The sequence below is a fragment of the Cricetulus griseus genome, chromosome X (genome assembly GCF_003668045.3).
Source record: "Cricetulus griseus strain 17A/GY chromosome X, alternate assembly CriGri-PICRH-1.0, whole genome shotgun sequence".
In the NCBI taxonomy this organism is placed as follows: Eukaryota; Metazoa; Chordata; class Mammalia; order Rodentia; family Cricetidae; genus Cricetulus; species Cricetulus griseus.
The window spans coordinates 21303916-21331462 of NC_048604.1; the positions used below are offsets into that span (position 1 = coordinate 21303916).

General features: G+C 45.9%; 1 protein-coding gene across 1 annotated transcript; it reads right to left on the bottom strand.

Moving 5' to 3' along the window:
- Xpnpep2 (X-prolyl aminopeptidase 2) lies at positions 1-27547 on the bottom strand. Its single transcript, XM_027433511.2, has 21 exons — positions 27484-27547; positions 24604-24677; positions 21917-22027; positions 20650-20713; positions 19531-19635; positions 19210-19296; positions 18078-18224; positions 14478-14579; positions 13742-13823; positions 13274-13469; positions 12440-12529; positions 11459-11568; positions 10748-10825; positions 9336-9407; positions 7656-7716; positions 6120-6189; positions 5444-5548; positions 5007-5066; positions 4251-4327; positions 1616-1705; positions 1-1060 (listed from the first exon to the last, which is right to left on the bottom strand). Exons 1-21 carry the CDS (start codon positions 27530-27532, stop codon positions 866-868), a joined length of 2025 nt encoding a protein of 674 aa, XP_027289312.1. The 5' UTR covers positions 27533-27547; the 3' UTR covers positions 1-865.

A 27547-nucleotide genomic window follows, 5' to 3' on the forward strand; every position in this document is an offset into this window, starting at 1 on the left:
TTAAGAGTGTTTCAAAGACACGGAGGTTTAATAGCATTATCATGGTGGCTATACCTTAGAAGACTAAAATGCTCCCTGAGAGCAGAGGAGTCTGGGATAGTGTGGCTGCCCAGGTTATCCCTCCCTCCCAGAGCACCTTTGCCAGTCTCTCTCTCCTTACAAAGAAAGTCCTATGCCTTAACTCCCTGTGTAGTCACTTGTCAAGGAGCGCATTGGTGGGTTAGGAGCTGTGGGTTCACATGTGGAGAGAGGACTGATTTGTGTTCCCAGCAACTGAGGTCTCCAGTTGCAGGCCACAGATGCCATCTACTTATCTGTTGTCCCCAGTGCTAGAGGGATAGTCTGTAACCAGAACACCCAGCCACCTCCTTCTACAGGTATGGCTGGCAGGCTTGAGTCACCCATATTCCTTCAACTCTACAGTCTATAGCCAGGAGGTCACTGGGGCTGGGGGAAAATAATGGTGGCCAGAGGCAGCCCTAAAAGTCTGGAGTCAGTGTGGGTGGGAACAGCTCTGGCCCTCTCCCGCAGGTGGGGATAGGATGGGGCCCTCTGAGCTATGGAGCCTTATGAATAGGAGCATTAGACTATAGGATCCTTTATATTGGGAGACAGGGACTCACTGTAGCAGGCTACATGGCTCTGCCATCCCAAGGCCCAGGAGTGGGTGTCCATGATGAGGTATGCACATCTGGGAGAAGGTAGAATGTGCTGCCTGGGGTCTGGCTCTGGAGGAAGCTTACGATAGTAACTTCCAAGGTGACGGGCCAGTGGGCGCTCTTGGGACATGGATGGCACAGAGGGAGGATAGCTAAGCAAGAGCAAATGAATCCCAAACTGAAGTGGTCAGTGGAGTCGGGGGCGTCTAGCTGCTCCAGCTGAGGATGGCCAGAGTGAAGGCTACCCACATAGAGGTCAAGGAGGTGGTAATAGGGGCCATGGCTGACAGCGGTTGTGTGTGCTGCTCTAGCCATGCGAACTCCTCCAGAAGCTGGCGACGCTGCAGTTCTGGGCCAACTTTCTCGCGAATGGTCTGGTAGTATTGATTCAGGTACTGGAGCTGCAAAGGGAAGTGGGTCTGAGCTAAGCTGCCAAGAGATGAGGTCCCCTGCTATGGTACTCTAGCTTCACTGTGGACTCGGGTCCCAGCCAGTTTCAGATCTCTGCTATTTTCTGGGGCTTTCCAGAGACAGTGCTCCATGCTGGTTGCTTAATAATACAGTGATACTCACGGAGAGGAGGTCGCTGCCTGGCACAGGAATAAAAAGGACAGTAGTTATCTCCAGTTTACAAAAGAGGGGACTGGGGCCCACAGTGGGGATGGAACTGCATATCCTTCTATGCCTTTTTGTAGCAGAGCTCAGAAGCCCAGTCTCAGAGTCCCTAGGGGTTTACAGAGTTGGGGCATGCTGGTCTGACGAGAAGGTCCTAGAAGTTTTGTGATCTCTGAAAAAGCTGGGAAGATATGCCACCAACAAGTACCTAAGGTGCCACCATGTGGGTCTTCCGGGTGAAGGGCAGAAGTCCTTGGAGTAGGGAGATTAGAAGCAAGAGAAAAGCCGAGGGTGGTTGGAATTGATCTGGCTGAAGAGCAGGCGGTATTAAAGACACTTACTTGCTCTGGGGACAGCAGGCTGACATCAATGAGGTTCCGGTCATAGGGCACAAAGGACACCACTTCAAAAGTCAGGTAGGCCCCTGGGTGCTGAAAGTCCATCAGGAAGGTGAGAAAGCAAGAAAATGAGGGAGCTTGAGAAACTGGCTGAAGGCAGCATGGGAACCCTGCACTCAGAAGCCAGGAGTGCAGGGAACGGATCCTTGCCAGCTCTGGACACTGCAGCTAGGTTTGAGCCTTCCAGAGTCCATTCTCTTGGCCAGTCCTCTTGTCTACTACCCAGAACCCTATTTTGTTGCTCCCTTCCTGATTCCTGGAATTTAGATTACACTCATGTCTGATTCTCAGAGCCTGGGCATCAACAGTGTGTAGGGAGCACATTCAATATTTGGGTTGCAATGACTACTTCCAAGACCCACTGGAAGTAGAATCTCTAGGGCAGGGCCATGGAACCTATGTTTAAATAATTTATAAATGTTATTTGATATCTACCTACCCCCTCTAGATAGGGTCTTCCCTTGCCTAGGCTGTCTTCAAACTCACTCTGTAGCAGAATCTGACCTTGAACTTTTGATCCTTCTGCCTCTAACTCTTGACCAGTAGGATGACAAAAAGTGTCATCAAGTCCAGTTCATTGCGTACCGAGGACTGAACCCAGGGCGATAACCGAGCCACATCCCAGTGTCCACAGGTGCCAGAAGAGGGTATAAGATCCTGAGGAACTAGAGTCCAGATGGTTACGAGCTTCCATGTGGATGCTGGGACCTAAACCTGGGCGTTCTACAGTAGCAGCAAATACTCTTAACTGCTAAGCCATCTCTCCAGCCCTAAGATCTACCTTATTTTTAAAGGGATGTATTAAGAGTCTAAAGTATGGGGATATATCCTGATTTACTCAGTCACGGTCTTGGGAGCTATTTGCATTTTTTAACTATTACTATCAATGCTACCAGTTGCTAACACTATGTAAATACCTTGATGAACTCTTGGGACTGTATCCGGATGTTAAATCTGGTGGAAGGACAGCTGAGACAGAGGCACGGGGTATTTTGATAGATATTGTTACACTATCGTTCACAAAGTTTGCAACACTGCATGCTTCTCTCAATAGTGAATGAGGGCACTCATCATACCACATACTCACCAGCACTGGGTATTGTCAGTCTCTAATTTTGACTAATCTGGTAACTGTATATAACTATATATGCAAATTTTAAAAAGTCAGAGAGGATCCTACCATACATGCTTCTCTGTACCTTTCTCCCCCTTTACTTAGTAGTAAACCCAGGGGAATGATATGCTATTATATTGCTGTTTTGATTTATACACATTTAAGGATACAGACAAGCATCTTTTTACATGCATCCAATTACTGTTCATTTTAGCGAACCGTCTCTTCATGTCCTTTGCCCTTGTCCCCCAGTTTTGATCTTGTAGGAGTTCACAGTGAAATTGAGGATATTTAGCCTTTCTTTGTTGCACATATTATACTTGAAACAGAACTTTGGATTTTGGTTATGCTATGATTTTCATACAGACATTTTCTATTTAACTTAGTTATGAACCCCCCCCCCCGCCCCATCACTTCTGAGTCTTTTAAAGAAAGGTCCTTTTCCACCCAGGATTATAAATGAATTCATATAGGTTTTCTCCTATGCCTTAGTGGTTCTATTGTTCACCATGAAATTTCAGTTCATCTGGCAGCAAGCAGGAGGAGGGAGCCGAGAGTGGTAAGGGGTATATGGATATGATCAAGGTACACGATACCTCAGATTTAATACAATGAATATATGATAACAAAACCCCGTTGGTCCATCTGGGATTTTATTTGCTATAACAGTGATGGCATTTGGTTTACTCCTCACAATGATTAATCGTTTATTTCCTTGCCTATTTGTGGAGTGATTTCTCTCTTCCCTCCTGTGGTGAAACACCAGCTAACTCGCCGTGTTTATGTGAATTAGGGGTTTATTTCTGGACTGGCTGTTTCGTTTCATTATCCCTGCTGTCTGTTTCATCTCCACTTGTTGGGATAGTTTATGGTAGCATTGGATAGGGCTAGTTTTTCCCCTAGCTACCTATTTTGCCTGTTTATTTTCACAAATAAACATTACTGTTGTTGGTGAAGTCACAAAAGTATCCACTTAACATTGAAATTGAGGTGATCTTGAATTTAGAGATTAATTTAGGGAGAATGGCATGTTCATAATATCATGGCTTCTTCCCAGAGAGCACCATTTACGTAAATCTTTTTTATGTCCCTTAGCAGAGTTTCTCTGTGTAAGTCTTTTAAGTTTATTTCCAGGTATTTCATCTTGCTGGCTGCTATAATATCAAATCCTTAGTTGTAACAAGCTCCCCTGATGATTATTATGTGCACTGAGAACCAGAGATTTGGAGCAGGGTTACTGATTCACTTGGTCTGGAGTGGGGCCTGGCACTGATATTTAAAAGGAAAAAAAAACAAAAACAAAAAACCAGATTCCCAGATGATTCCAGTGTGCAGCCTGAGAAATAGGCTTCAGATAAAGTCATGCTTATACATCAAATGCCCTTCTCCTTTGGCCTTCCTTATTCCCATTTACCCCAACTCAGAGCCATGCTGTCCATATGTGTCTAGCCCATGGCACATTACCTTGGTCTTTGCTTCTACCACAAGGGCCACATCTTCAAGACGGATTCCAAACTCCCCATCCTGGTAGTATCCAGGTTCTGAGAGATACACACAGAGATGCTAATGACATTCAGCAATGGGTAAGAGGAACCCATGCCCAGGTTGCCTGCACCAATCTTCAAGTAACTGCAGGGCCTGGCTGCCTGTGGGTTTGGCTCTGTCAGCCCCACAACTTGTTAGATGCCAGGCCTCAGATCCTCTCGGGTATAACGACCTCATTCTCCCTCCCTGGTAGTCTAGCCAGAAAGACTGGAGATCCCACTTAGGGTTCCAATCTCCATGTGTACCACTGTCCCAGCATTTGATGGACTACTCCATAGTCTGGGTGTGCACCTGGACACCATTTCCCAAGGACAAAAAGAGAGTTATAAAAATCCAGGAGTGCTGGCACATGCTTGCAATCCCAGTACTGGAGAAGTGGAAGTAGTAGGAGATCAATCGGGAACTTAAGGCCATCTTCGGCTACATTAATGAGTTCAAGGACAGCCTGTGCTACGTAAGATGGTCTAAAATAAAACAAGAAGAAAGAGGGTATGGGCAGAAGGAGCTTGGAGTAAGGGTGTGATAACCACTTGTGTCTAGATGTAGGAAGGAGGAGTGGGTGATAGAGCTGTGGCTAAACCTATGTACAGCATGATTCCTAAAGATATGACTGCATTCCCCAGATAGCTTTACTCTGGGATGGAGTGGTAAGGTGGAAGGACTCAAGAATCATACCAATGGAAGTGAACATGCCCTTGGCCATGGCAATGTTGTTAGACTGGAATCCCACTGGCCCTGGGAAGAAAGATACATGCAGGGTTTCAGCTCTATGTGTCAGCAACTTGGAAGTGAGGAGGTTCTGGGGGAGGACAGGTAACTGGAGGGGGGATCCCTAGGTATACCTAGAGGCACTTGTCATATGTGGAACAGGCATACACCAGATAGCCTTTGCCTTTTCTTTCCCTGGAGTATATACTATTTAGCTAGCAGGCTTTGGTTCTCTCTCTGGAATGCCCACAGCCAATATTCTTCATTTGGCCTTGGAGCATCATTCCCACCATCTGGTGACCTTGGGTGGGTCATGCATCTCTGTAGGTTTGTAATTTCCATGCTGTGGAAGGTTCTATCTCATAGGAGAGCATCAAACAAGTTATAGATGAGAAGATACTTACACTCATGTACGCAGAGGAAATTGCCAATGCCATGGCCTGTCCCATGGCCATAATTGAGTCCAACTTCCCACAAGGCTCTTCGAGCAAAAGCTTCCACCATCCTTCCTGAGAGGGAAAAGAGATTGCTCCTGGACCACTGGATGGACCCTAGACTATCCACCTTGGCCTTTCCTATTCAACTTCTAGGGTGGTACCTGAGGAAAAGGGCTTGAGAGGACACTGGAGTGGGATGGAGAAGGGCTGATGGATGATGCTAGTAAATGTTCCCTGAGCAGCCCAGGCTGCCTCCTCACTATCTCTTGCACTCTATACATTGGACTCATCACCTGCACTGATGAGTCTACTAAAATGTCTCCTCATGAATTAGGCCTTATCACTTTGACAATCACTTCCTCCAAAAATTATATATGACTTCTGAAGCTCACACTGACCTCCCCTGCCTCTGAGTGACAGTACTGGATTAAGAGGCAGGAGACCAGGGTGCTAGTCCTAGCACTCCCAACTAACCCTATGTAGGACCCTGGACAAGTCTTGGCTGGATTTTCTCTTTTATGTGAGAAGAATGGGATGTTTATAACCTCCCAGGGTAGCAATTTGAGTCCCACAAAATCAGAGCCCGGGGTGGGGGTGGGGGGTGGGGGTGGGGGCTGGATCTAGTCTGGTTTCTGAAGTCTACCTTTTGTTGAAGCAGGAAAGATGAGTCTGGACAGATCAATGTTTCCCATTAGCACACGTGTGTATGCCTCCTGGTAAGGAGAGAGAAGGAAGAGGTGATGTGGAGGACATGAGGAGGAGCCAGGGAGCTTCCAGCTGCTTGGTCTGGGAGCAGGGGAGAATGGAGGCCCAGGCCCGGGAACAGCAGACACATTCTCATGTGTAGTCAGTCACTCAGGTTTTGGAAAATGATCAAAGGAATGTGGAGAAGGGAGGTGTTCCCAAAGCTGGGGCTAACTCCATGTGTTTCTCTCGGGCTGATGTACAGGGGTCACTGTCATGCGCTGAAGATATGCTTGTAGAGGATAGTGACTGGGTAGATGGCAGCAGGTCTTTTTCATCTCAAGTCTAGAATCCTGGCTTGACCACTCACTGACTCTTTCACCTTTCACCTTTCACCTTTCTCTCTTTCTTTCTCTCTCTCTCTCTCTCTCTCTCTCTCTCTCTCTCTCTCTCTCTCTCTTCCCTCTCTTTCCTTCTCTCTCTTTTTCTTTGAGAAAGGGTTTCTCTGTTTAGCTCTGGCTATCCTGGAACTCACTCTGTAGACCAGGCTAGCCTCAAACTCACAAATCTAAGTCTGCCTCTAGAGGGCTGGAGTTAAAGGCATGTGCCACCATGCCCAGATCTCTCTCACCTCTTTATACCTTGTTTTCCTCATATTTAATAGGATGTTAATGGTACCTGGTTCCTTAAGTTGTAAGATGAGGTAGACTGACACTGAGTATAAGGCAATGAGCAAATGCTCAAGTAAAGTTAGCCTGGTTAATCCCATATCCCTCATAGGTAGGCTCTCAATTTTCTATGTAGCCAAGGTTGACTTTGAACAGTCAATCTTCCTCCCTCTACCTCCCTGGTATGTACTACCATGCCTTAGCAACTTCCTTTAGTTTCCTTAAGGCCTGAAGTTTGGGTTGGGCCTGATTTTGTGGCAGGGCAGGCTTCCTGATGAGGGAGAGAGACGGGCAATGGTGACCTGTTCTGGTTACTACTAGTAGCCATGTGGTCACTTCATTTCCCCAGACTCCTGCAATGGCTTGCCATCTGGGGCTCTGAGGAAGAACAGTCCTCAACATACTAGACTATGAGCTCCTGGAGGCCTGCATAACAGGGATTCTCCTCTCTCTTCCCAGCTTCCTGGCTGCATGTAAGCAGCACCCTGGCCCACTGGCCCCAGGGTTGCATTCTAGCTGAACTCCTCTAGAGAGGTCCTATGCCAATTTCCTCCACTAGAGATGGCTTTCCCTCCCTTTTGTAGAGTGCAGAATGAATACACAGATGGCCAATGTCTGTGCACTCATGGATTGACATGACAGGAAGATATGAATAGCCTGAGGTCTTGGTGGTGGCTTGACTTTGCACTGGCTTTCCTAGTACTTGTGTGACCTTGGGCAAATTACATAACCTCTCTGGGTCTGTTTTACTCCCTCAGTTTGAAATTGCTCTTGATGAAGTGATCACTTAGGAGAAACTGAAGGGGAAACTGGGGTCCAGTACTTACCTTTTGGAAGGCAGTAGGGGTGCCCCAATGCACTGTTCTGGTGATATCTGTGGTCCCATCCCTGTGGAAAAAAGGGAACTCACACATCCAACTCTACTGAGCACTCAGGAGGAGGGGCCGGAGCCATGTGCTTCCTGTGTGTTTTCCACTTCTTTTTCTACTGGGCTTTGAGTGACAGGCTTGAACAGGGCATGGTAGGAAGCAAAGGAAAGATAGAGAACCATGCATGGTGGTGCATGCTTGTAATCCTAGCATGCAGGAGGTTGAGGTAGGAAGATTGGGATGAAAAAATCAGCTTGTGTTACACAGTGAGATCATGTTAGAAAGAGAGATGGATGGCTGGGAGGGAGGAAGGAAGGAGGATAGGTACCACCATCAGAATCATACCTCAGCATCCATGCACCAAAGAGACTTAGCAGAGTTCTTAATGGTAAAAGTTGCTATGTTCAGGGCATTGTCTATCTTTCTTTCTTATAAATTACAGATGGGGAGACTGACGTTCAGAGAAGTGACATTATCCTAACACTCCCACAGTCACTGCAATTTACCATCTATAGGACACTTCTGCAGCTCCCCAGATGACAGCAGAGCAGGCCTCCTTATTAAAGATGGGACCACCGAAGTCATTAGGGCTGTGAGGCCATCTCCCTCCCCAAGATTTCATAAAGCCAGAATGGAGAAAATGCTGACTCCCCCTAAGATGCTCTTTGCTATGAACATTGCTTAGAATTCTACTACATCGAAGTCAGAGCTAGCAGGTCTAACTCACAATCACTAGCTGTAGTGGCTCCCTCAGGCTGGCACTAAGCATACCCATCCCAGGGCTCTGGGGCTTCTGGAGAGTAGGTCATGGGGCGTGGGGAACTTCTTCCTCAGGAGAGAAGAGGAAGTGAGGTGACTATTTCCCTACCTTACCCCTCTTCTGAGCATGCGCCAACCCAACACACCCCCCACAAATTCACTTCCTCTTTCTTTGCGGCCATCTCAAGTTCACACAACATCAAACTAGTGGTAAGTTCAGGCTGCTAAACTGAGCATATGGCGAGCTGGCTCCCCATGAGGTGTGTGCTGAACAAGAGTCTCTGTCCTTGGTGCATTCACCCTTTCCAGAGGCTAGAAACCTGAAGAAACTGAATGGCCACACATTTTGAAGGAATACAGTTAGCTTATTCAGTATGGCTGTCACATCAGACTGTTTAGGTTGACACTGTATAAGAGAATGACATCTAAAGGGTTACTTCTTTCATCTGCCTCCATCTCCAGCCTCACATGGCCACTTATCTTGCCACAGCGAATGAGATGGGTCTGATGGCTCTGATGTGGGCTGTGTCTAGGGCTTGCATGAGTGGGTGAGAAAGTGGGTGTTCATGTTTGTGCAGCCAGGCAGATCTGTGTAAATAATCTGCAGACTTGAAAAAATTACTTAAGCAAGTAGAGTCTTTTCCTAATTCCCACACAGGTGCTGCATGAGTGCCCCCATTATTCTGATCTCTGTGTGTTTTCTACTGTGCAGGCACCCCTAGTGGGAACATGAGGAGGCTGCTCAGGGCTTCTTCAATGCAAGTCTGTACTTTAATCAAATGAACACCTATGACCCAGGAAAGCCAGCTTTAGCCAGCCTCTGGAAGCCCAGGATGTTTGAGCTGAGAGCTAGGCCAAGGCATGATGGGATGGACATACCAGTATTGACCTCCAGAATCCACCAGGTACATCTCATCTGAGGACAGCTTGCGGTGCAGATCCTTGGTAGGGCTGGGAATGAGAATGAACTCTGAGAGAGGAGAATCTGAGCCCTGCACTGGGCAAACAGGGCAGACACGAGGAGGAACAGAACGCCCTCCCCACTTGGGAGCTAGCCTTCAGGCTCTCTGTTCTGGGGAAATAACTATCTCCCAAAGGATACCGGGAAAGCACTTGGCTCTAACTGTAGCTACTGTCCTCAGCACACTTCTGTTTATCTGGCATGTGGCCAAGCAAGACCTTGGTCCCCAGGGAGAGGAGCCAAGAGTCATAGAGGCTACTTGGTTCAGTCAGCTCTGCTCACAAAAGAACAAGCGAACAGAGGCAAGAGGCTTGCAAGAGGCCCACAGCGGAGAAGAGATGTGCTGGGCCTGAGCGCTCTTTCTCTCTATCTTCTTGATATCCAAGAGGGTCCCAGGGAGCAAGGGCACAGGAAGAGAGGGACTTCAAGGATAGGGCTGGAGAACAATATTTTAGAGGACTGAGGTATATCTACTGTGCCATTCTCTAGCGCCCATGGGCAAGGCTTAGGAGGAGGTGTCAGAGATGGGACTTCTCAGACATGCTATGTCTTTCTCTGGAGGGCATCTGACCCCCTTTCTGCCATGCCCAGGCCAACCTGATGCATCTTGTCAGCTTGGCCCTCCAAATTTTATCAGGTAGGCCTACTGTGGCTTGTTTTCTATGGGACCAAGTATCTGAACTAACTTATATTCTGGACTCACTATGGTTGATGGAGGTTAAGTGGACAGGCCTTTTTCTGTGGGGGTGTTATGTGGTATTCATGCCTGCATTTGCAAAGATCATCCATGAGGATCACAAGTTCCTGGCCAGCCTAAGCTACAAAGCAAAACCCTATCTCAAGCTGGGTGTGGTTGTGCATACCTGTAAACCAGCACTTAAGAGGCAGAAAGATCAGGAGGTAAGACCCAATCTTGACCACATAGTGGGGTTGAGGCTAGCCTGGGCTACTTGAGAACTTGTCTCAAAACAAAACAGTAAAACTATCTCAGACAAAGCAATAACAGAAATAATCCACATAAGAAAGAAAGAAAAAAAGCTTCTAACAGCATCTATACTTTTCTTAAACCTTAAAGACCCCCAGAGCACTCAAGCACTCCCCAAGTCCCAGCCTTTTAGGGACAAAAGCCACACTCCAGCCTTTTACTTTTAAGGAGATTCCAAACAGCGAAGTAGTTCCTTCCTTGACCACCCACAGTCCTGAAGGCCCTAAACCCTAAATGTTGACCCAGAGCTCAGAGTATTCCCTTCCCACCCCATTCCCTCTGTACTCACAACTATGACCCCTGCTCACAAGTAAGTACTCTAGAAAATTCTTTGTTCTGAAGTACCTGTAATGGGCCAGGGCAGCATTCAGGCCACTAGCAGAGATGGTTTCAAAACTGGGTCCAGAGGAGAAGCTTTCATTCCTAGGCAGGGCAAGGTAAGGAAGGATCAGAGAATGGTCCAGAGACTACACCGTGACTGAGGTATCTTACATAGCAAATGAAGGCCCAGCTGCCTTCACCCAAGCCTGACTCCATTTGCCTCTCCAAGCCCCATCTCCCCCAGCTCTGGCCTGTCACCATAGAGGGAGCACTCAAGTATAGAGAAGAATAGATCATGGTTACCAATTCTTGGCCCTCTGCCTCCATTTTACTTGTGGGAGAGAAGAAAGGTAGTTCTCTGATCTGAAAAGTATCTTATCCGTGTGCTATGTCTTGTACCACAAGCTACCACAGGAAGCCTTCTCCCAACCGGAAGCTCCCAAGAGCTCCAGCGCCCCACCCCCACCCCCCCCCACCCCCAGCCAACCTTTAAACTGCATCTGAGGCAGTCGCTAGGGGGTGCTGTTGGGTTGTCCCGCTTTCAGCAGGGCTGGGGAATGTCTTGCAACACCCCCTGCACAGATCCCAGACCACCCACGAACCTGTCAATCTCACTTCCAAATGCAACAAATAACAAGCAGGACCTTTATTCCACCTAAGGGGACTAAATACTTTTCGCTTCCATCTCCCCCCCACCCCCACCCCCGCTCACCCAAAAGATAATAAGTTCAGTACCGTCGCAACTCATCAATGTGTTCTGCCCCAGAAAACTCATCCACCGTGCCTTTGGGCACGTTCTTTTCCAGCCAGACCAAGTACTGGATCACAACCACAGCATCCCGCACCTGAAGCAGGGAGCACAATGGTGACTGAAAGCCGGCCAGAGTAGCTGCCTCCTCACTCAGGGAAGAAGAAGATCAGATAGCTACCCTGGGATTGAGAGCTTTAGGAGCATGACAATTTTACTAGCTACTGGATAGCAAAGGATTCTCGTTAATGTTTATATCTAATCAGAGTGTGCTCGTGTTTTTAAAAGCTTTCGTATCTTTAAAAATAGTTACTGAAGCGCTGACGGCCGAAATGATAGGATATGTGGGGTTTGTTTTAAAATAATCCAGCAGCAAGGGTTGGGGGAGGAGGGTCATGCATGGGAGGAGGTGTTCACAGAGGAAACAGCATTGGGTATGACTTGATGATTGTGGAAGCTTGGTAATGGGAATCTTAAGCTATTTTCTCTACTGTAGTGTATGCTAAAATTTTTTCTTAACGAAAAATTCTTTCGCCGGGCGTTGGTGGCACACGCCTTTAATCCCAGCACTCCGGAGGCAGAGGCAGGCGGATCTCTGTGAGTTCGAGGCCAGCCTGGTCTCCAGAGCCAGTGCCAGAACAGGCTCCAAAGCTACACAGAGAAACCCTGTCTCGAAAAAAAAAATTCTTTGAAAATGAGGTCTTTAATCCTAATGTTAAGAGTATTCCAAAAAGTAAGCTATCCCATTGCCTGGCAGGAAATCATTACAGCTAGCTCGTTTAACACAGGCAGTGCTCAAAGCAATGTACACCACCACATGTAAATATCTATACATATATATTGATATAAATATAGATGTTTGTTGTATGCTCCTTGCTTTCACTGAGAGTCTTCCTCAGGCTTCTCTCTGGAAGCTTAACGAATCAGACCTCCCAAAAAGCCATGCCATGGGGACTTTGGGGACTTACGTGGCTGGCCTTCAAGAGGGCCTGTTCCCTGCTGTTCTTCACAGCCTTCATTAACATTACTGGGGAGTATTCCTGTGTCACCAATTTTTCCTGTTGGAAGCACAGACCAAAAGATGGACTAGAAGCACTATCCAGGATGAGCAGTGTTTACAAAGGGCAGAGAGGACCCAGCTAGGGTGAGACTGTGAGACTCCCTGATCTCTTTCATGGCCATGCCCTCTCCTTTGGCTACTTTCTGGATATGCAGGTCTTTCTTCATCTCCCCAATGCAAGTTTCCTTGATGAATATTGTCCTAGTACCAGCAGTCAGGCCTGGCATGCTACAATCGACAGGCTGTTCTAGCAGCATGAGTGTCTTGTATGTATCAGAGCAGTTACCAAATCCCAAGTGTGTACGATGTCAGCCCCTGGACTTCACGAGAATTATCTCCTAGAATCTCACACAGCAACTCCTGAGGCATTCAGCGTCATTGCCATTTTAAAGAATCAGAGATCTAGACTGAAGGAGCCGTTTATCTAAGGTCACTGCATGACCATTTAGGAAAAGAGCTCCAGTCAGTATCAGGTTCAGCTGACTCTAAAGCTTCTTCTAGATCAGGCTGTATTTTGTCTAGCTTCTATGGCTATACAGGCTCTGTGGACAGATACCCCTGCCTCCTTCTCCTCCTCCTCTTCCTCCTCCTCCTCCTCCCCTTCCTCTTCCTCAGTCTTCTCTCAGTGAGGCCTACAAGGATACACAGTGCACATTTGCTGGCCCAATGGCTGAGGGAACCTATTTTAAGTTGACAGTTGTCATGCCAGGAACAGAAGGTGCTCAGTGACTGGCAAACCTACCTTGGGTATCACTTCATAGAGCCCGTAGGTGGTATAGCTGAGCCCAATCAAGATTGTTACATTGCCTGAGGCATAGGCCTTCACACTGTCACGAACTTGACTGTAGTCCTCAAGCTGCACACACATGGGTGATGAACAGCTTGTATTCAGGTACTGCAGCGTCTCCAGGCTAAAGCGACTCTTGTTGACAAACAACCTAGTAGAGAGGGAAGACAGGGAGGGTCCTGAGTACCCTATCTGCTAAGGACAACACAAGGAACCAGAGGCGTATGCCAGTCTTTTGATTCCAAAAGCCACAGGAGAGAGCCAAAAGTCAAGGGGTTGAGAACAGCCATTGGGAGGTCTCCTAGAGAAGTCTGCTGTGGCAGGCACCCAAAGCCATGAGCACCTGCAGGTTGTAAGGTCAGTGGTACTGGCTAGAGTGAAATTGGGAACAAGTCACAACAGTAAGCCAAGGAGAAGCTGTACCTGATAGAAGAGTCCGTGAGCAGGGTATATGAGTAGAAGAAGGGGTTGTAGGGGATGTCACCACTACGAAGGTTGAAGAGCCCTGGAAAAAAGGATTTATGAGACTTTTTGAGGCTATTCTGCATGGGGACAGGCATTTCTGATACCTATGCCTCCCCCCCCCCCGCCCCGTTTGCTTTGGCCTCAAGATTACTTGTGGTATTTGCCTCTGATTGCTTCTCAATCTTCTTAGGGATCTTTGAGATGCTGAAGAGAGCTATGGGTGTCTCCCCCATAAAATGTAGATAGGTGACATTCAGCACACAGTATTGGTGCATCCTCCAAATGTCTGAAGCCCAGCCATAGGAACTGAGCAGAAAGCCCTCAGCCATGTGGGGACAGAGTAGGGTTACTCTGGGTATCAAAGTTGGGACTTTGAGTGGCCCGGATAACAGCCAGGGCTGCTGGTGGCTTTGCAGGCCTTCTTCCCCCTAAGGAGATAGAATCACTGTGTTGTTCCAGTCAGTCCATTTCTCGAGTGGTCTGTGGGCTTGCCCCACTTGTTTGGAGCTCCCTGGCCTCCTTATTTTGCAGCCCTGAGCGGCTGCTTTCTGATCCCTCTGAGTTCCCATGGGCCATGACCATGGAGCTCATAGCAGCTGGTGAATATGATGTTATTTCAGGATGAGCTATATGCTGCAAGGCCCAAGACACTTGGGACTATAGGAGCCACTTGCATTCATAAATCCCCACTCACAGGCTGTCTCGTCAAGTGCTGATAGAAGGAGACCAGTTGGAGCCATGGCATGGTTCTTCATATAGCTTCGGACGGTAGATACTTTTTCCTGCCAAGTGCTCCCTAGAAGAAAAGGAACCCCCAAAAAAGTCTGAGTGACACGCTTTGTTTTTGGCGCAGGGCTCCTGGGAAACTCCCGAAGGGTAGTAGTTTTCCTTTATTTCTGATGGAGGAGATGGAACCAATGGCCTTGAACATTGGGCAAGTGCTCTATGACTGAACTACTCCAGCTTTCCGTGCTTCCAAAAGCAGTAGAATTTTATCTTCAAACACTTGTATTATTAATGATGTGGGCCTTGGGCCCAGATAGGGCTCCAGTAATCATTCTGCCATTAGTAACTAGGTGTGATATTGGGCAAATTACTTGACACTCCTGTGTCTCATCATGCACATCTGTTAGATGAGGGTGGGTTATAACAGTAGTATCTACCTCAATAGGTTTGCTACAAAGATCAAATGATTGATATTTATAAAGCTGTAGAAAGACATTCGCTAGGTCTCACACTGCTTCTTTTGCCCTGTCAATAAACATAAAGAAAGGAACAGAAAAGTTGCTATAGATGGGCAAAGGGAGAGAGGACTGGGATTGTGTTTAACTTGCCCTGCAGTGACTCCAGCACTCAGTGAGCACAGATATTGGACTACACACTTCTTGTGCATTGCTTTACTTCTTACAGGCTCCATTTTACAGACAAGGAAAGTGAGGCTTCAAAAAGGTAAATCACTTGCCCAGAGTTTCAGAGATGAAGGGGTAGAGCTGAGCTCTGAACTCATGTCTGTGTGATGGGCCTGGCCCACAGTCCTAATCTGTACAAATACTAAGCTCTCCTATTAGCATTTTCAGTCTTAGTGGTCTTCAAATTTTGTCCGGTACTGTCCTTTTTAGAATGCATGTATCTGGGTTCCAGGAGTTCAGTTTTCATCTCCTATTTCTGCCTCCTACAATGCATATACAGTCTCTTTCTAGACAGCACTAGGAAAAAATTGGCAGAATGTCATGAGCATCAAGACTCTTGCTTGGGCCCAGATACAGAAATTATAACTTAATGCTATTAAAAACTTTATGCAAATAGGTAAAACTACTCAACTAGAACTAAAAGCTTTGGATATTTATACTTTTTAGGTTTATTTTATTCTGATACAACAGACATAATATAAAATTTATCATTTTGGCCTTCATAAAGTACACAATTCAGCTGGCTTTCAGTACATTCATAGTATTGTGCAACCATTGCCAGTATCTAATTCTAAAACATTCTCATCATCCCCAAAGGAAACCTTGTACCCATTAAGGAGTCACTCCCCATTTCCTCCCCATCCAGCCCCAGGAAATCACTAATCTATTTTCTGTCTCTATGGATTTGCCAATGCTGGGTGTTTCATATAAATGAAATCATACAAGATCTGACTCCTTTCACTTAAAATTATGATTAAAATTCATGAGTATTACTTGGTATTGTGGCTCATGACTCTCTACTCCTAGCACTTGGGAGGCTGAAACAGGAGGGTCACCATGAATTTGAGACCAGTTTAGACAATATATGAAGTTTAATGTCAGCCTAAGCTACAGAGTAAGACCCTGTCTCAAAAACAAAACAGAAAACACCAGCAACTTATAACTCACAGAAAAGAAAGATGTGTGAATGATTCATTTTGAGAAAACAAAATCACGCAAATGGTCTGACGTGTGGGTGGCTAACTTTTCATTTGCCATTCTTTGCTCCTTTAGAACCTACACATGGAGGGAAAAGCCCTCAGCCATGTGGGGACAGAGTAGGGTTACTCTGGGTGTCAAAGCTGGGACTTTGATTGATCCAGATGCTAGCCATGTCTGCTGTGTATGTGTATGGATGTTTTGCCTGCATGTTGTCTGTGTGTCACGTGCATACAGTGCTTGAGGAGTCCAGAAAAAGGTGTCAGATCCCCTGGAACTGGAGTTATAGATGGTTGTGAGTTGCCATGTGAGTGCTGGGAATCGAACCCACATCCTCTAGAAGAGCAACCAATACTCTTATTGTTGAGCCCTCTTCAGAATCATACCACTCTGCCCCCGCAATGTCTTAAGAGAGAATGCCCATGATCTTAGCTGTTTATTTGGTAATGGAAAATAAGGAAAATTCACTTTTGTCTAGTCTGACTCCCGTTTCCTTGAAGACTAGTGAAGCCTCAGCATCTTCTAGCTCATGGTTAGTGACAAAATCCATGTGAATTCTGTCCCAATCCCTGGTAGCCATTCTTTCAAAACCCTTTTATCTTCACATTCCCCTGGCACCATGGTGGCCTTTGAGGAAGGTGAGTGGTTTTTAAGATCAAATACTCATAGATAACCAGTCTCTTTAAAAACCAAGTTAGGGTGTGCACAAGTGACATTGGAACACATAAGGAAACTGGACACTGATTCTACTTGTTTCATCATAGCCACAATTTTGAAATCCCACCCCCTGTTTTCTTGGCCCCTTTCTAAATCAGAAATAATATGTAGAGTTGTATGTGGAAAGGGGCATCTCAGATTGCTCAATGTGACAAGAAATGCACCTCCACTGGCCCATTCAGAATTTCCAGGGAGGTGAAAGTAGTCAGTGACCAAGACCCTGATTCTTAATAGGTCCCCTAGCCCTGGTCAGGATTAGTTATTGTTTAAAAGAACCATAATGCAAACTGATCTTTTATATTAGATTAAGATGGTGCCAATGAGGTCATGGTTACAGATGTTAGAATTTTCTGGGTCAATTAATCTTCTTTTGTGGTCCAGCCAAAACCTGAACCCTCTTCTCTGCCACAGACTGACAATGAACTTAGTCATTGACTTCTGTCCAACTCAGTCATGTCCTAAATCTAAATTCCTCATTGGAGAAGAACCAGAAGTAAAGGGCCAAATGACTCAACCAGTTTCCACTACCAGATAAACAGCTAGGAACGAGGGCCTTCCCCCTTAAGAAAGTAGTTTTGGGGGGTGGGCAGACTGGGGTGATAACTGAAGAAGGCTCAACAGTAAGAGCACTGGTTGCTCTTCTAGAGGATGTGGGTTCAATTCCCAGTACCCACATAGTGGCCCACAATCATCTGTAACTCCAGTCCCAGGGGATCTGACACCCTTTCCTGAACTCCCTAAGGGCTTTATATATGGGATACACAGACAACATGCAGGCAAATCATCCATATACAGAACAAAAACAACTGAAGTCTCAAAAACACAAAATCAAACAAACAAAAAAAAAAAACCAAGCCTGAAACATTTTTTACAAGAAAGGGTTTTCGTTGTTGTTGTTGTTGAACTTTCTTCAACTCTCTGTTTTCTCCCTTCTGCTGTCTCTTTCTTCAAATCCTAATACTGCTCATTTCAGTATTGCCTAAAAATAGTCTGAGCACCTTTGAACTCTGTGAGGAGACAGAGACAAAGAAATTCTACATTTTAACCAAGCGTCTCAGATAGTTTGTCAACCATTACTTTGTTGCCTTGATTAAAGACATTTTCAGGGAGAAAAAACAGGCAGCAGCACTGGGGACCCATGCTAGGAGGGACCCTTGTTTGTACAGTTTGGGAAGGACTTATGGAATCACCTGTAAATTCTTTTGGCAGAGCATAAATGGGCTGGCTTGGCATTGGGGGCCTATCCGACCCCCATGCCAGGTCCACAAGGTTGGTTGGAACGGATACCAGGCGTCTGTTGGAGTCTTGGAATTCCAGATTATAATTCTCCCAGGAATCTGCAGAGATAGGAAGGAGTCACTTGTCCCTTGTCCATTTACCACTCAAGGAAAACTGATCTAGGCAAAGTCCTGCAGCCTTGCCTTTGTTGGGCTCCTATGGCTCCAGCTGTCCAAAGTCTGCCCTAGGCTCTGGGCCTCTGAAAAACAACTCTCTTCTTGACAGCGTGTTTTCCATCTGTCTCTTTCTGTTTTCCAAATCTAATTGTACTACTCCCACCTTGATGCTGTCCATTGTTAACTAGCTAATCTTGCCTTTCTCTGCTCCACCTTCAGTCCAGCACTTGGGATTGAACCCAGGACTGGTTCAATTGTGATTGTGGATGCCAGGCAAGGATTCTACCGCTGCAGTATACCTCTGACCCTAATCTGGTCATTTTAAAGTGTCAGTAATTGGGGACAGTCCCTCTGAGGTACAAACCATTATTAGGGATTAATGTCACCATTCAGAGGAAGAGTGATGTTCAGGGTTTTGGATAAGTTAACAAATAAGTTAATTTGGAGGTAGGAGTCTTTTGATGCATATTCCTGAAGTCTATCTTTGATGGTATAGGCTGTCCAGCTGTCTGGGGCCCCAGAATTTAGGGAACTATATTCTATGGGACCCTGTTTTGTTCAAAAGCCCTCTCTACGCTTTTGACACTTTGAAGCTGCCTTCTAGAAAATGCCTTTAAAGAGATCCCAAGTACCCTAATTGTTGGTGTCCCAGGACCCAGGCATGGCTTCAGGGTCAAGAACATCCAGACCTACTTACCCACTGGATCCTAATTATTCCAAGTTTTCTAGGTTGGCTTTCTGCATATTTGTGAAGTTTGTATTCCATGAATCTCTCTTTGTTGTAAAATATTTCTACAGCCACAACTTCAAGATACCCTGTGGCCATATTGCCCCTCTTTGTAAGCAAATATATTTGTGTACCTCCCAGGAGGCAGAGCCACCCTCCTTAGCAGCTTGAACAAATCTAGAGACCGAGAGTAAAACCTACCAACAGAGAGGAGGAAGGGGTCGAAGCCCACGTGACCTCCAGCAGGGACTTCAGCAAGGATCCAGGTGACAATGGAAGAAATGCTAACTAAAAGATGGGAGGGAACACAAAAGTCACTTCCCAGACCAGCATCAGACCCTATAGCCACACTTCTGTCAGTGACAGTCCAGCTGCCTGTGTTCTTTATATCTGCCTTAAAGATCAGAGATGCCCTCATAGTTCCTGAACTTCCAACAGAGGCCAAGCATGGCCTTGTGGACAGCCACTCACCTGTATTTGCCCAAACCTAGTCTAGGGGACAAATCCACATGGGTCTTCTACCTTCCTTCTTGAGTTCCCAGTTGCAGTCCATCTGCCTGTCAGCCTGAGTCCAGTAACGACTATCAGTCCAGACAGCTGCTTTCCCCATGGTCACTACGGCAGTGCCTACAGCAGAGCAGACAAGTCTAGAGGTGAGGATGAAGGTGAAAGTGAGGGGTGTGATTTTGTTGGGTGTGTAATGTCGTATTCACTCGGTCACAAGGGTCTCTAGTATGAGCTTGTCTCCTCCATTGGAAGAGGTTAAGGGCACACTTGGGGGAAACCTACAGAGAGAGCTCCTCCAGCAAACCAGCTCTGTTTTGTGATGTAGGTCTCTATAGAGGGTCTTTAGAACTTTTTTAGTTCTGAGGATCGGTGGGGAAGACAAATACAACTGTGGGAGAGTGAATAATGGCTCACAATGGGGAAGACAGAGCACCTTGAGGCTCAGGAAGGAATGTGTGAGGATCAACAAAGGAAGCTGCCTGTATTTAAGGGAACAGGATCAGGACAGGAGGGCCCTTCAGAAACGGAGACATCAAATAGAGCCTCCAGGTTTATATCTCATTTGGCCATGTAGAGTGACATTGTCTGTAAAAAAAGATCCTATAAAGCGCTGCGCGTTGGTGGTGCACGCCTTTAATCCCAGCACTCGGGAGGCAGAGGCAGGTGGATCTCTGTGAGTTTGAGGCTAGCCTGGTCTCCAGAGCAAGTGCCAGGATAGGCCCCAAAGCAATACAGAGAAACCCTGTCTCTTAAAACCAAAAAAAAAAAAAGATCCTATAAAACCTTATCCCCAAATGAGCTATTATGTAAAAGAAAGATCAGGTTTCTTGTCAATAGATGTGGAAGTAGCAATTGCTTCAGAAACCAGGTCCAAGGAGCACTGTGCTGGGCCTGGCTGAGGCAGAGGCAGAGGCAACAAAGCATGGGAAGGAAGCCAGGAGGGCCAGCTCCTATGCAGAAGTGTGGCCATGGGGTATGAGATATTTAACCTGGGGATCATGCTGGGTTCATGGGCGTGGGAAGAATGAACACCAGCCTTTGGTCCTGGTTGCTAAGGAACTGGCCATTGCAGGTCTTCTACGATCAATTCACGTCTACTAACAGAAGAAATGAGAGTGGGGGAATGGCTGTTACCTGCAGAGCCTGTGAAGCCTGAGATCCATGCTCGCCTCTCATCGTGTTTGCCAATATACTCACTCTAGGAAATCAACAACACCATCATTAACTTTCTTCGCGGAGTCAGATGCCAAGTAGAAGGTCCCGAATACATCTTGAATTTTTCCTGTCTTGCCACACCTGGCATTTCTTCCCAGGAAAGCCTCTGTAACTCCTCCAGCATATATAAATGGTAACATTTATATAGTATTTGAATTGTATTAGGCATTATAAGCCTTCTTGAGATGATTTAAAGCATATGGAAGGTTATGAATGGATTATATGCAAACACTATGCCATTCTTTTGGACTGTAGATAACAGGAGATGACTTTGTGTTGATTCTCACCCTCGGAGATACATCGTTATTTTTGCTGAAAGAAGCTCTGATACTTAGTCGAACTTCTTAAGCATCCCAGCAGGTCAGAAATTAATTGAAGCAGATACATTGACTTTGAACATGCCTTTTCTTCTAGTTGGGTTGATGTGAAGAGCTAGATGAGGTAGAGGCTGAGCTGCCGGTGGGAAAAAGTGGGCTTGATAGGCAGCACTGCTATTTGGGGGTCTTTTGAAAAAGATTTTATTTATTATGTATACAGTCTTCTGCCTGCATGCAGATCTCATTCATTCAAGGCGGTTGTGAGCCACCATGTGGTTGCTGGGAATTGAACTCAGGACCTCTGGAAGAACAGTCAGTGCCCTTAACCACTGAGCCATCTCTCCAGCCCAGAAAGTAGGTCTTATATAGACAGTCATCTTGTTTTCTGTCTGCTCTCTCCCCTCAGTCTACTTCCCACACTTGTATAGTTTAGCACCCTGGGGCATTTCACTGCTTCCCTCAGCAGGGTCTGAGATAGCCTGGATCAGGAGGGAGCTTAGAATTCGTCCAGGCCCATTTACAGTGATATCCCAAACATAAGTTGTTTTAATTTTAAAGTGTGTGTGTATGTGTCTGTGTGTGTGTATGCACGCCATCTCCCTAGCCTCAAAGTTGTTTGTATAATGCCATTTTTAGAGGTCAAGGAAATTTGGCCCTGTTTTTCTTCTAATGAAAAGAGGTTTGTTCCTTCAGTTGACCTTAAAGTAGTGGATTTGAACTTTCCATTTTCATGCTTTTCACTGTGAAATGCTTTCTCTGTCTTCAGCTTCCAACTCTTGCTAGCCTCTTGTTTAGGGCTTGTATTTAGAGGCCAATAAGCCCAAGTATAGGAGAGGGAGAGGGCAAAAGAGAACAGAGCTGGTCCTTACCATGTGTGCATCTGTGTCTGGGACAATGTAGGCAGTGAGATTCCAGGCCTGCATCCACTGGCGGAGGGCTGCAAGCTGTATTGTTGTATTGGCCGCAGTAACTGGCAGGTGCTGACAGATAACAGGAAGACACCCAAACATATGCATTGCTTAAAGAAAATGATACCCAGGGCTTTGCCTCTATGGGAGCCCTCAGCTTCTCCTGAGGGTGAGTTTAGGGGTATTTAGACTATATTTAAGAATCTTGGGGTTGCCAAACCTTACTGGTGCAGGCCTTTAATCCCAGCATTCGGGAGGCAGGGGCAGGTGGATCTCTGTGAGTGAGGCCAACCTGATCCACAGAGAGAATTCCAGGACAACCAAGGCTACACAGAGAAACCCTGTCTTGAAAAACAAAAGAACAAAACAAAACAAACAAAACAAACAAAAATAATGAGCTCAGCCAGGTATAGTGGCTTAGGCAGAGGAATGGTGGGTCTCTGTGAATTCAAGGACAGCCTGTTCTACACAGTGAGATTTTTAGAGCTCGAAGAAAGACCCTTTGTGACAATTAAGTGACTGGAATGTCCACTGGATGTGTAGATGAAAACTTAAAGGGGTTTCATCCCTGGTCCCAGGCCAGGTATGGGCAGTCCCTTTGGGATATCTTGAGAGTGCAGTTGCCAGATTTAATAAACAAAAGTACAGGCCAATGATGGGGGAAGTCCTTCTGGGTATATGTTTGTCTTATTGGTTGATAAATAAAGCACTATTGGCCAATAGGGAAGCAAGTTAGGTGGGATTAAGAGAGAAGGAGAATTCTGGGAAATGTAGTGGAGGGTCACCATGTGATCCTGGGGAAGAGAGGATGCATGCCACTGGTGTCCTCGATAAGTCTTTATAAAATATATAGATTAATGGTTATGGTTGACACTTAAGACAGAGCTAGCAAATAAGAAATCCTAGTCATTGGCCAGCAGCATTGTAATTAATATAAGACTCTGTGTGCTATTTGGGGGCCCTAACATGGCAGCGGAACTCAGGTGGCTGGTGGAAAGAGTTAATGTTAAAGGACACCTATCTGGTTAGATTTGACTTTCAGTTAAGCAAGGGATCATATTTTTCCCATTTCACCATTTTTTATTTCTTTTAAATACCAACCACAATATCCCCTCCCTCCCCTGTCCTCCCCTCCCTCCCACTCTCCCCATCCACTCCTCCTCCATCATCTCCACTTAGATGGGGTAAGGCCTCCCATGGGAATCAATAAAGCATGGCACAACAATCTGAGACAGGAGCAAGCTCCTCCCCAAGGGGCCATATTTTAATATTAGTATGTTCCATGAACTACTTGGGGCACCCTTTAATACCAAACTATTATCACACAAAATTTAAATGAAATCAAGTGTCCTGTTTTTCATCAGGCAACTCTACTTTTCCAGTAATTACCTATTGACTCCAAATAGTACTGGAGAGTGAATGAGTAACTCTGCATTTGTGACATCTCTCAGAAAGATTCTTTTCAAGCCAGATATTTCTTTAGAGGGAGTTTGATCTTTCAAATGAAAACCATGTTTTTTCTTATTTGTTTGTTTTCTTTGCCTTATCCTCAACAAGGAACCTAGATTTGTTTGAATATGAAAATACTGTGGCACCGGGCATTGGTAGCACATACCTTTAATTCCAGCACTCGGGAGGCAGAGGCAGGTGGATCTCTCTGAGTTCAAGGCAGCCTGGTCTACAGAGCTAGTTCCAGGACAGCCTCCAAAGCAATACAGAGAAACCGCGTCTCAAAAACAAACAAAAACAAAAAAAAAGAAAGAAAGAAAGAAAGAAAGAAAGAAAGAAAGAAAGAAAGAAAATGCTGTGGCTTACTCATCTGTTTGCTGGCCCTAGTGGTCCTCTAACATTGCTATTACATGCAGATGTTCTCTGTGTTTACCCTGTGGCTCAGACTACTACTGGAGCTTGCCTGCTTCCTCACACTTTGGAGCCCACCCCTGCCCAGACTTCTTTACCCTCTGCAGTTGTGGGGACAATCACTTTAGAGGCCAGTTGTGAAACTGGCCACCTTCTTCCCTTTGGGTCCCATTTGCCAACCTCGGTCTCCCTCTTTTGCCTTTCAGCTAGATCTTCTAGTCCACTGGTTTCCTCCCTTGATCCTTTTGTGTTTCCTTCAGGTTCCCTCTAGAACATTGGTTCTCAACCTGTGGGTCGTGACCATCGAAAAACAAACATTTCTGATGGTCTCAGGAACCCACAGCCATACATTTTCATTGCTACTTCATAACTGTAGTTTTGCTACTGAGTGGTGTCTCAGTTCCTAAGACCATTGGAAATAAGTTTTCCAGTGGTCGTGACTCACAGGTTAAGAACAACTGCTCTAGAATTTCTATATTCATTGCTTCCATTTCCTGCCTAGCACTAGCGGTCTCTCTCATCATCCACCCTCTTTGCCTCCCTAGCCCCAGGCCAAGGCAGAAGCCAACAAGCTGTGAAAATCAGTGGATCTGAGGAGTGGAGCACCCATATTGGGTATGTTAGATACCCTGAGCCGATGCTAAATGCTAATGGACTTTACTAAGAAACAGGGGCCCCAGAGTGCAGAAATTAGAAGAAAGCCAGTCGGAGAGGCTAGAAACTGGGCCAGTAGGGGATGGAGAAAATGATAGGTGGGCGGAACATGTGGGGTGGGGCCAAGGCCTCACCGGAGGGTTGGTTGAACAGTTTCTCACATCTTCTCTTCCAAGGTAGCCAGGTTGCGGGTAACTCCAGGCACATGCTAGGAAATAGGAGACAAACCTGGAGTTATTTGGGGACCAGAGAGCTCTCACTTAGCCTGCAGGAACCGCATACTTTGAAACACACCAAGCTGGCCAACTCTAGTTAAGACTAAAAATAATCATATTTCCTGGGAAATCAGGCTGAGTTGGATGGCACCCTGGGTCATGCTCACTGACAAGTGATTGCCACATTTGGATGGGTTTGTATTCATTATATCATTTTTCTTCTAATCTAATTGTGTCTTTTCAGGGTCTAGTAAAGTGGGAAAATTGAATAAACTAAAATTTTAAATCAAATTTTCTTTGAAATGCCCTAGAAGGCCTTGATAAATTATCACCTCCACTTTCATGTTGTATGTGGATGATCTATTTAAATTCAAGGGTCACTTATAGCCTTTCATACAGTGCCAATCCCTGCTTACTATTCTAGGCTTTGATTAAATATATGACAGCAATCCCTCCTAGTCCACATCATCACCTGGTGAGGAAAGGTGAATAAACATTTAAAGAACCCCTACTGTGTGCCAGATACAGAATTCAGTAATTTACAACTGGGCATAGCACTGTATGCTTGTATTACCAATGCTGGGGAGGCAGAGGCAGGAATTCAAGATTATCTTTGGCTATTTTGCAAGTTTGCAGGCAGCCTAGACTACATGAGAGCCTGTATAATCAAAAGACAATACAGAGCAAAATAAAAATGAGCTCAGCAACGTAACTGCTGGAAACTATGTGCCACAGGACACTATTGAGGTCAACTGTGGTCAACCAAGGGCTACAGATGTAACAATGACCCCGTATTATTCTATAGGCTAATGATATTATAGCTACTTGAGTTTTTAAAAGTACATTCCAAGTTGTCATGTATCAAAAAAAAGTTGCCTAATGGTATATATCCCAGAATGCAGTTCCATTGTCAATTGGCCACAACTGTATCTCCTCTGATATTTGTGACAAGCCCATGAGAAATGTATGATTATTCATCTTCTATAATGCAAGATGCCAAGGTACTGGTAGGTTTCATAATTTGTTCAGGTTTTGCCACAGTGAATCAGTGGTTAGATGGAGATTTGAACCCAGGCTGTCTAAGGAGAGGGCAGAGGGTGGCATTGGCTGTGTGGCTCAGTGGCAAAGTATTTGCATACTTCAAAAAATTAAAAACTCCCCAGTTTTAGTTCTTGTAACCACCAAATAAATAGGGGTTCTCTTTCCATCAAGCATAGAAAGTGGTCCTGGAAAAGGGGAGGTGCCACAAAAGGGCCACAGAGATCTAGTTTCCAGCTTGGGCTCTGTACCGAATTTGGTATGATCCTAAGAAAGGACCCTACCCCATGCTAGGGTTGGTGGTAGTAGTGGTGGTGGCAGTGGTGGCAACCGTGGCTGTGGTGCATATCTTTAATCTCAGCACTCGGGAGTCAGAGGCAGTTGGATCTCTGTGATTTCAAGGCCAGCCTGGTATACAGAGTGATTCCAGGACAGGCTCCAAAGCCGAAAGCTACAGAGAAACAATGTCTTGAAAAACCAAAAAAAAAAAAAAAAAAGAAGAAAGCACCCCAATATTCACTGAACATATCTTTTTTTTAAGTGCCTACTATGTGCCAGGCACTAGGCTATATCTCTTAGCTCTGAGGCTGTGTAAAGGAGGCCTAGATTAGAGACCTTTCCTGACCTGAAAGTCCAATGACCTCTTAGAGTCCCTCTTTCCATCTCTTGAGACTTAGGGCACATACTTCCCTGGAGGCCATGGAGGACTGAGTACAGGGAGATGCCATCCTTCTATCTTACAAGTGGCTTGACAAATATGAGGAAAGTAGCTGGGCTGTAACATCATAACTTGGCCTCATAAACTCAAAGGAACAATGCTGTTAACCTAAGGAAACAACCCCCCCCCCAGTTCTGTAGGAGCAGCTCTCTAGCAAAATGACAACGCTAAGTTGCCAACCTAGGTTGTGGGACCCAGCCAATCCACTTTCCTCTGAGCACCAGAATCTATCACTCACTCACTCTCTCTCTGTACCACAGGGGTATTCAGGAGACATTCATTCACTGGATGGTGAATTAATGAGCAGGTACTGCTGGCAGAGAACAAAGAAAGATTTCCCCAGGAACCAGGGATAGGGGTGGGGAGCTGAACTGGGTACCTGGTTGGAAACAAACAGGGCACCACAGATGTGATGTAACATTCTCTGGTTGATCTCTTCTCTTGACAAGACCTCAGCACTGACGTTTTGTACTTGCCCTGTGCCGCCAGGCCTTTATTGTCTTAGCAAGAATTCTGCTAAGTCAGTTTAGGGAGAATCCCCACTCTTTAATATCTGATCACCTTCAAGTGTGGATCAGATTTCCTATTCCCCTGCCCTTGACACCTGATTACCCTGGCCTGCCTTCAACAAGAATCCTGTTAAGTCAGTTTAGCAAGAATTCTCTATCCTTGGACCTTCAAGGGTTCAAGTTCCTCTTAGTAACTTTCTGGGCAGCAAGTCCTCCAGTCTTCAATGGTTCTAAATCTCTAACAGTCTGTGTGGTGTGTGTGCCCTACCTGTCTTCCTTCTGCAAGGCCCTTAGTACAGTCATCTTTTAAAAAGTCACCAACCCAATGAATGCTGCAATAATATGGCATGGGGTGGAAAGTTGCCAAACTAGACTTGATCCAAGTCATGAAAGCCCTGCAGGTGGTCTTTTTCTTCAAGACACAGGGACAAAGAGAAAAGAGATAACCTGGGGTCCTAGCCCTGACTGCAAACTTTTCTGAGCCTGGGGAGAAAGTCCAGAGCTGTCTTCCAGGAGAGGCTGGGGTGCACATACCACAGAGGAGAACAAGCCAGGGGTAGCAGCACCAGTGGGCTTGGGCCATTGGGTCTCCAGATGC

Bases quoted from the DNA above. Each gene is read 5' to 3' on its own strand.
- Xpnpep2 (XM_027433511.2), bottom strand. From the start codon at position 27,532: ATGGCCCAAGCCCACTGGTGCTGCTACCCCTGGCTTGTTCTCCTCTGT. The intron at 13,824-14,477 runs GTGAGTGGGGAT...CCTTTTTTCCAG, and splicing joins AGCACTTGACGAGACAGCCT to GGCTCTTCAACCTTCGTAGT. The intron at 7,717-9,335 runs GTATGTCCATCC...TTTTTTCCACAG, and splicing joins GATTCTGGAGGTCAATACTG to GGATGGGACCACAGATATCA.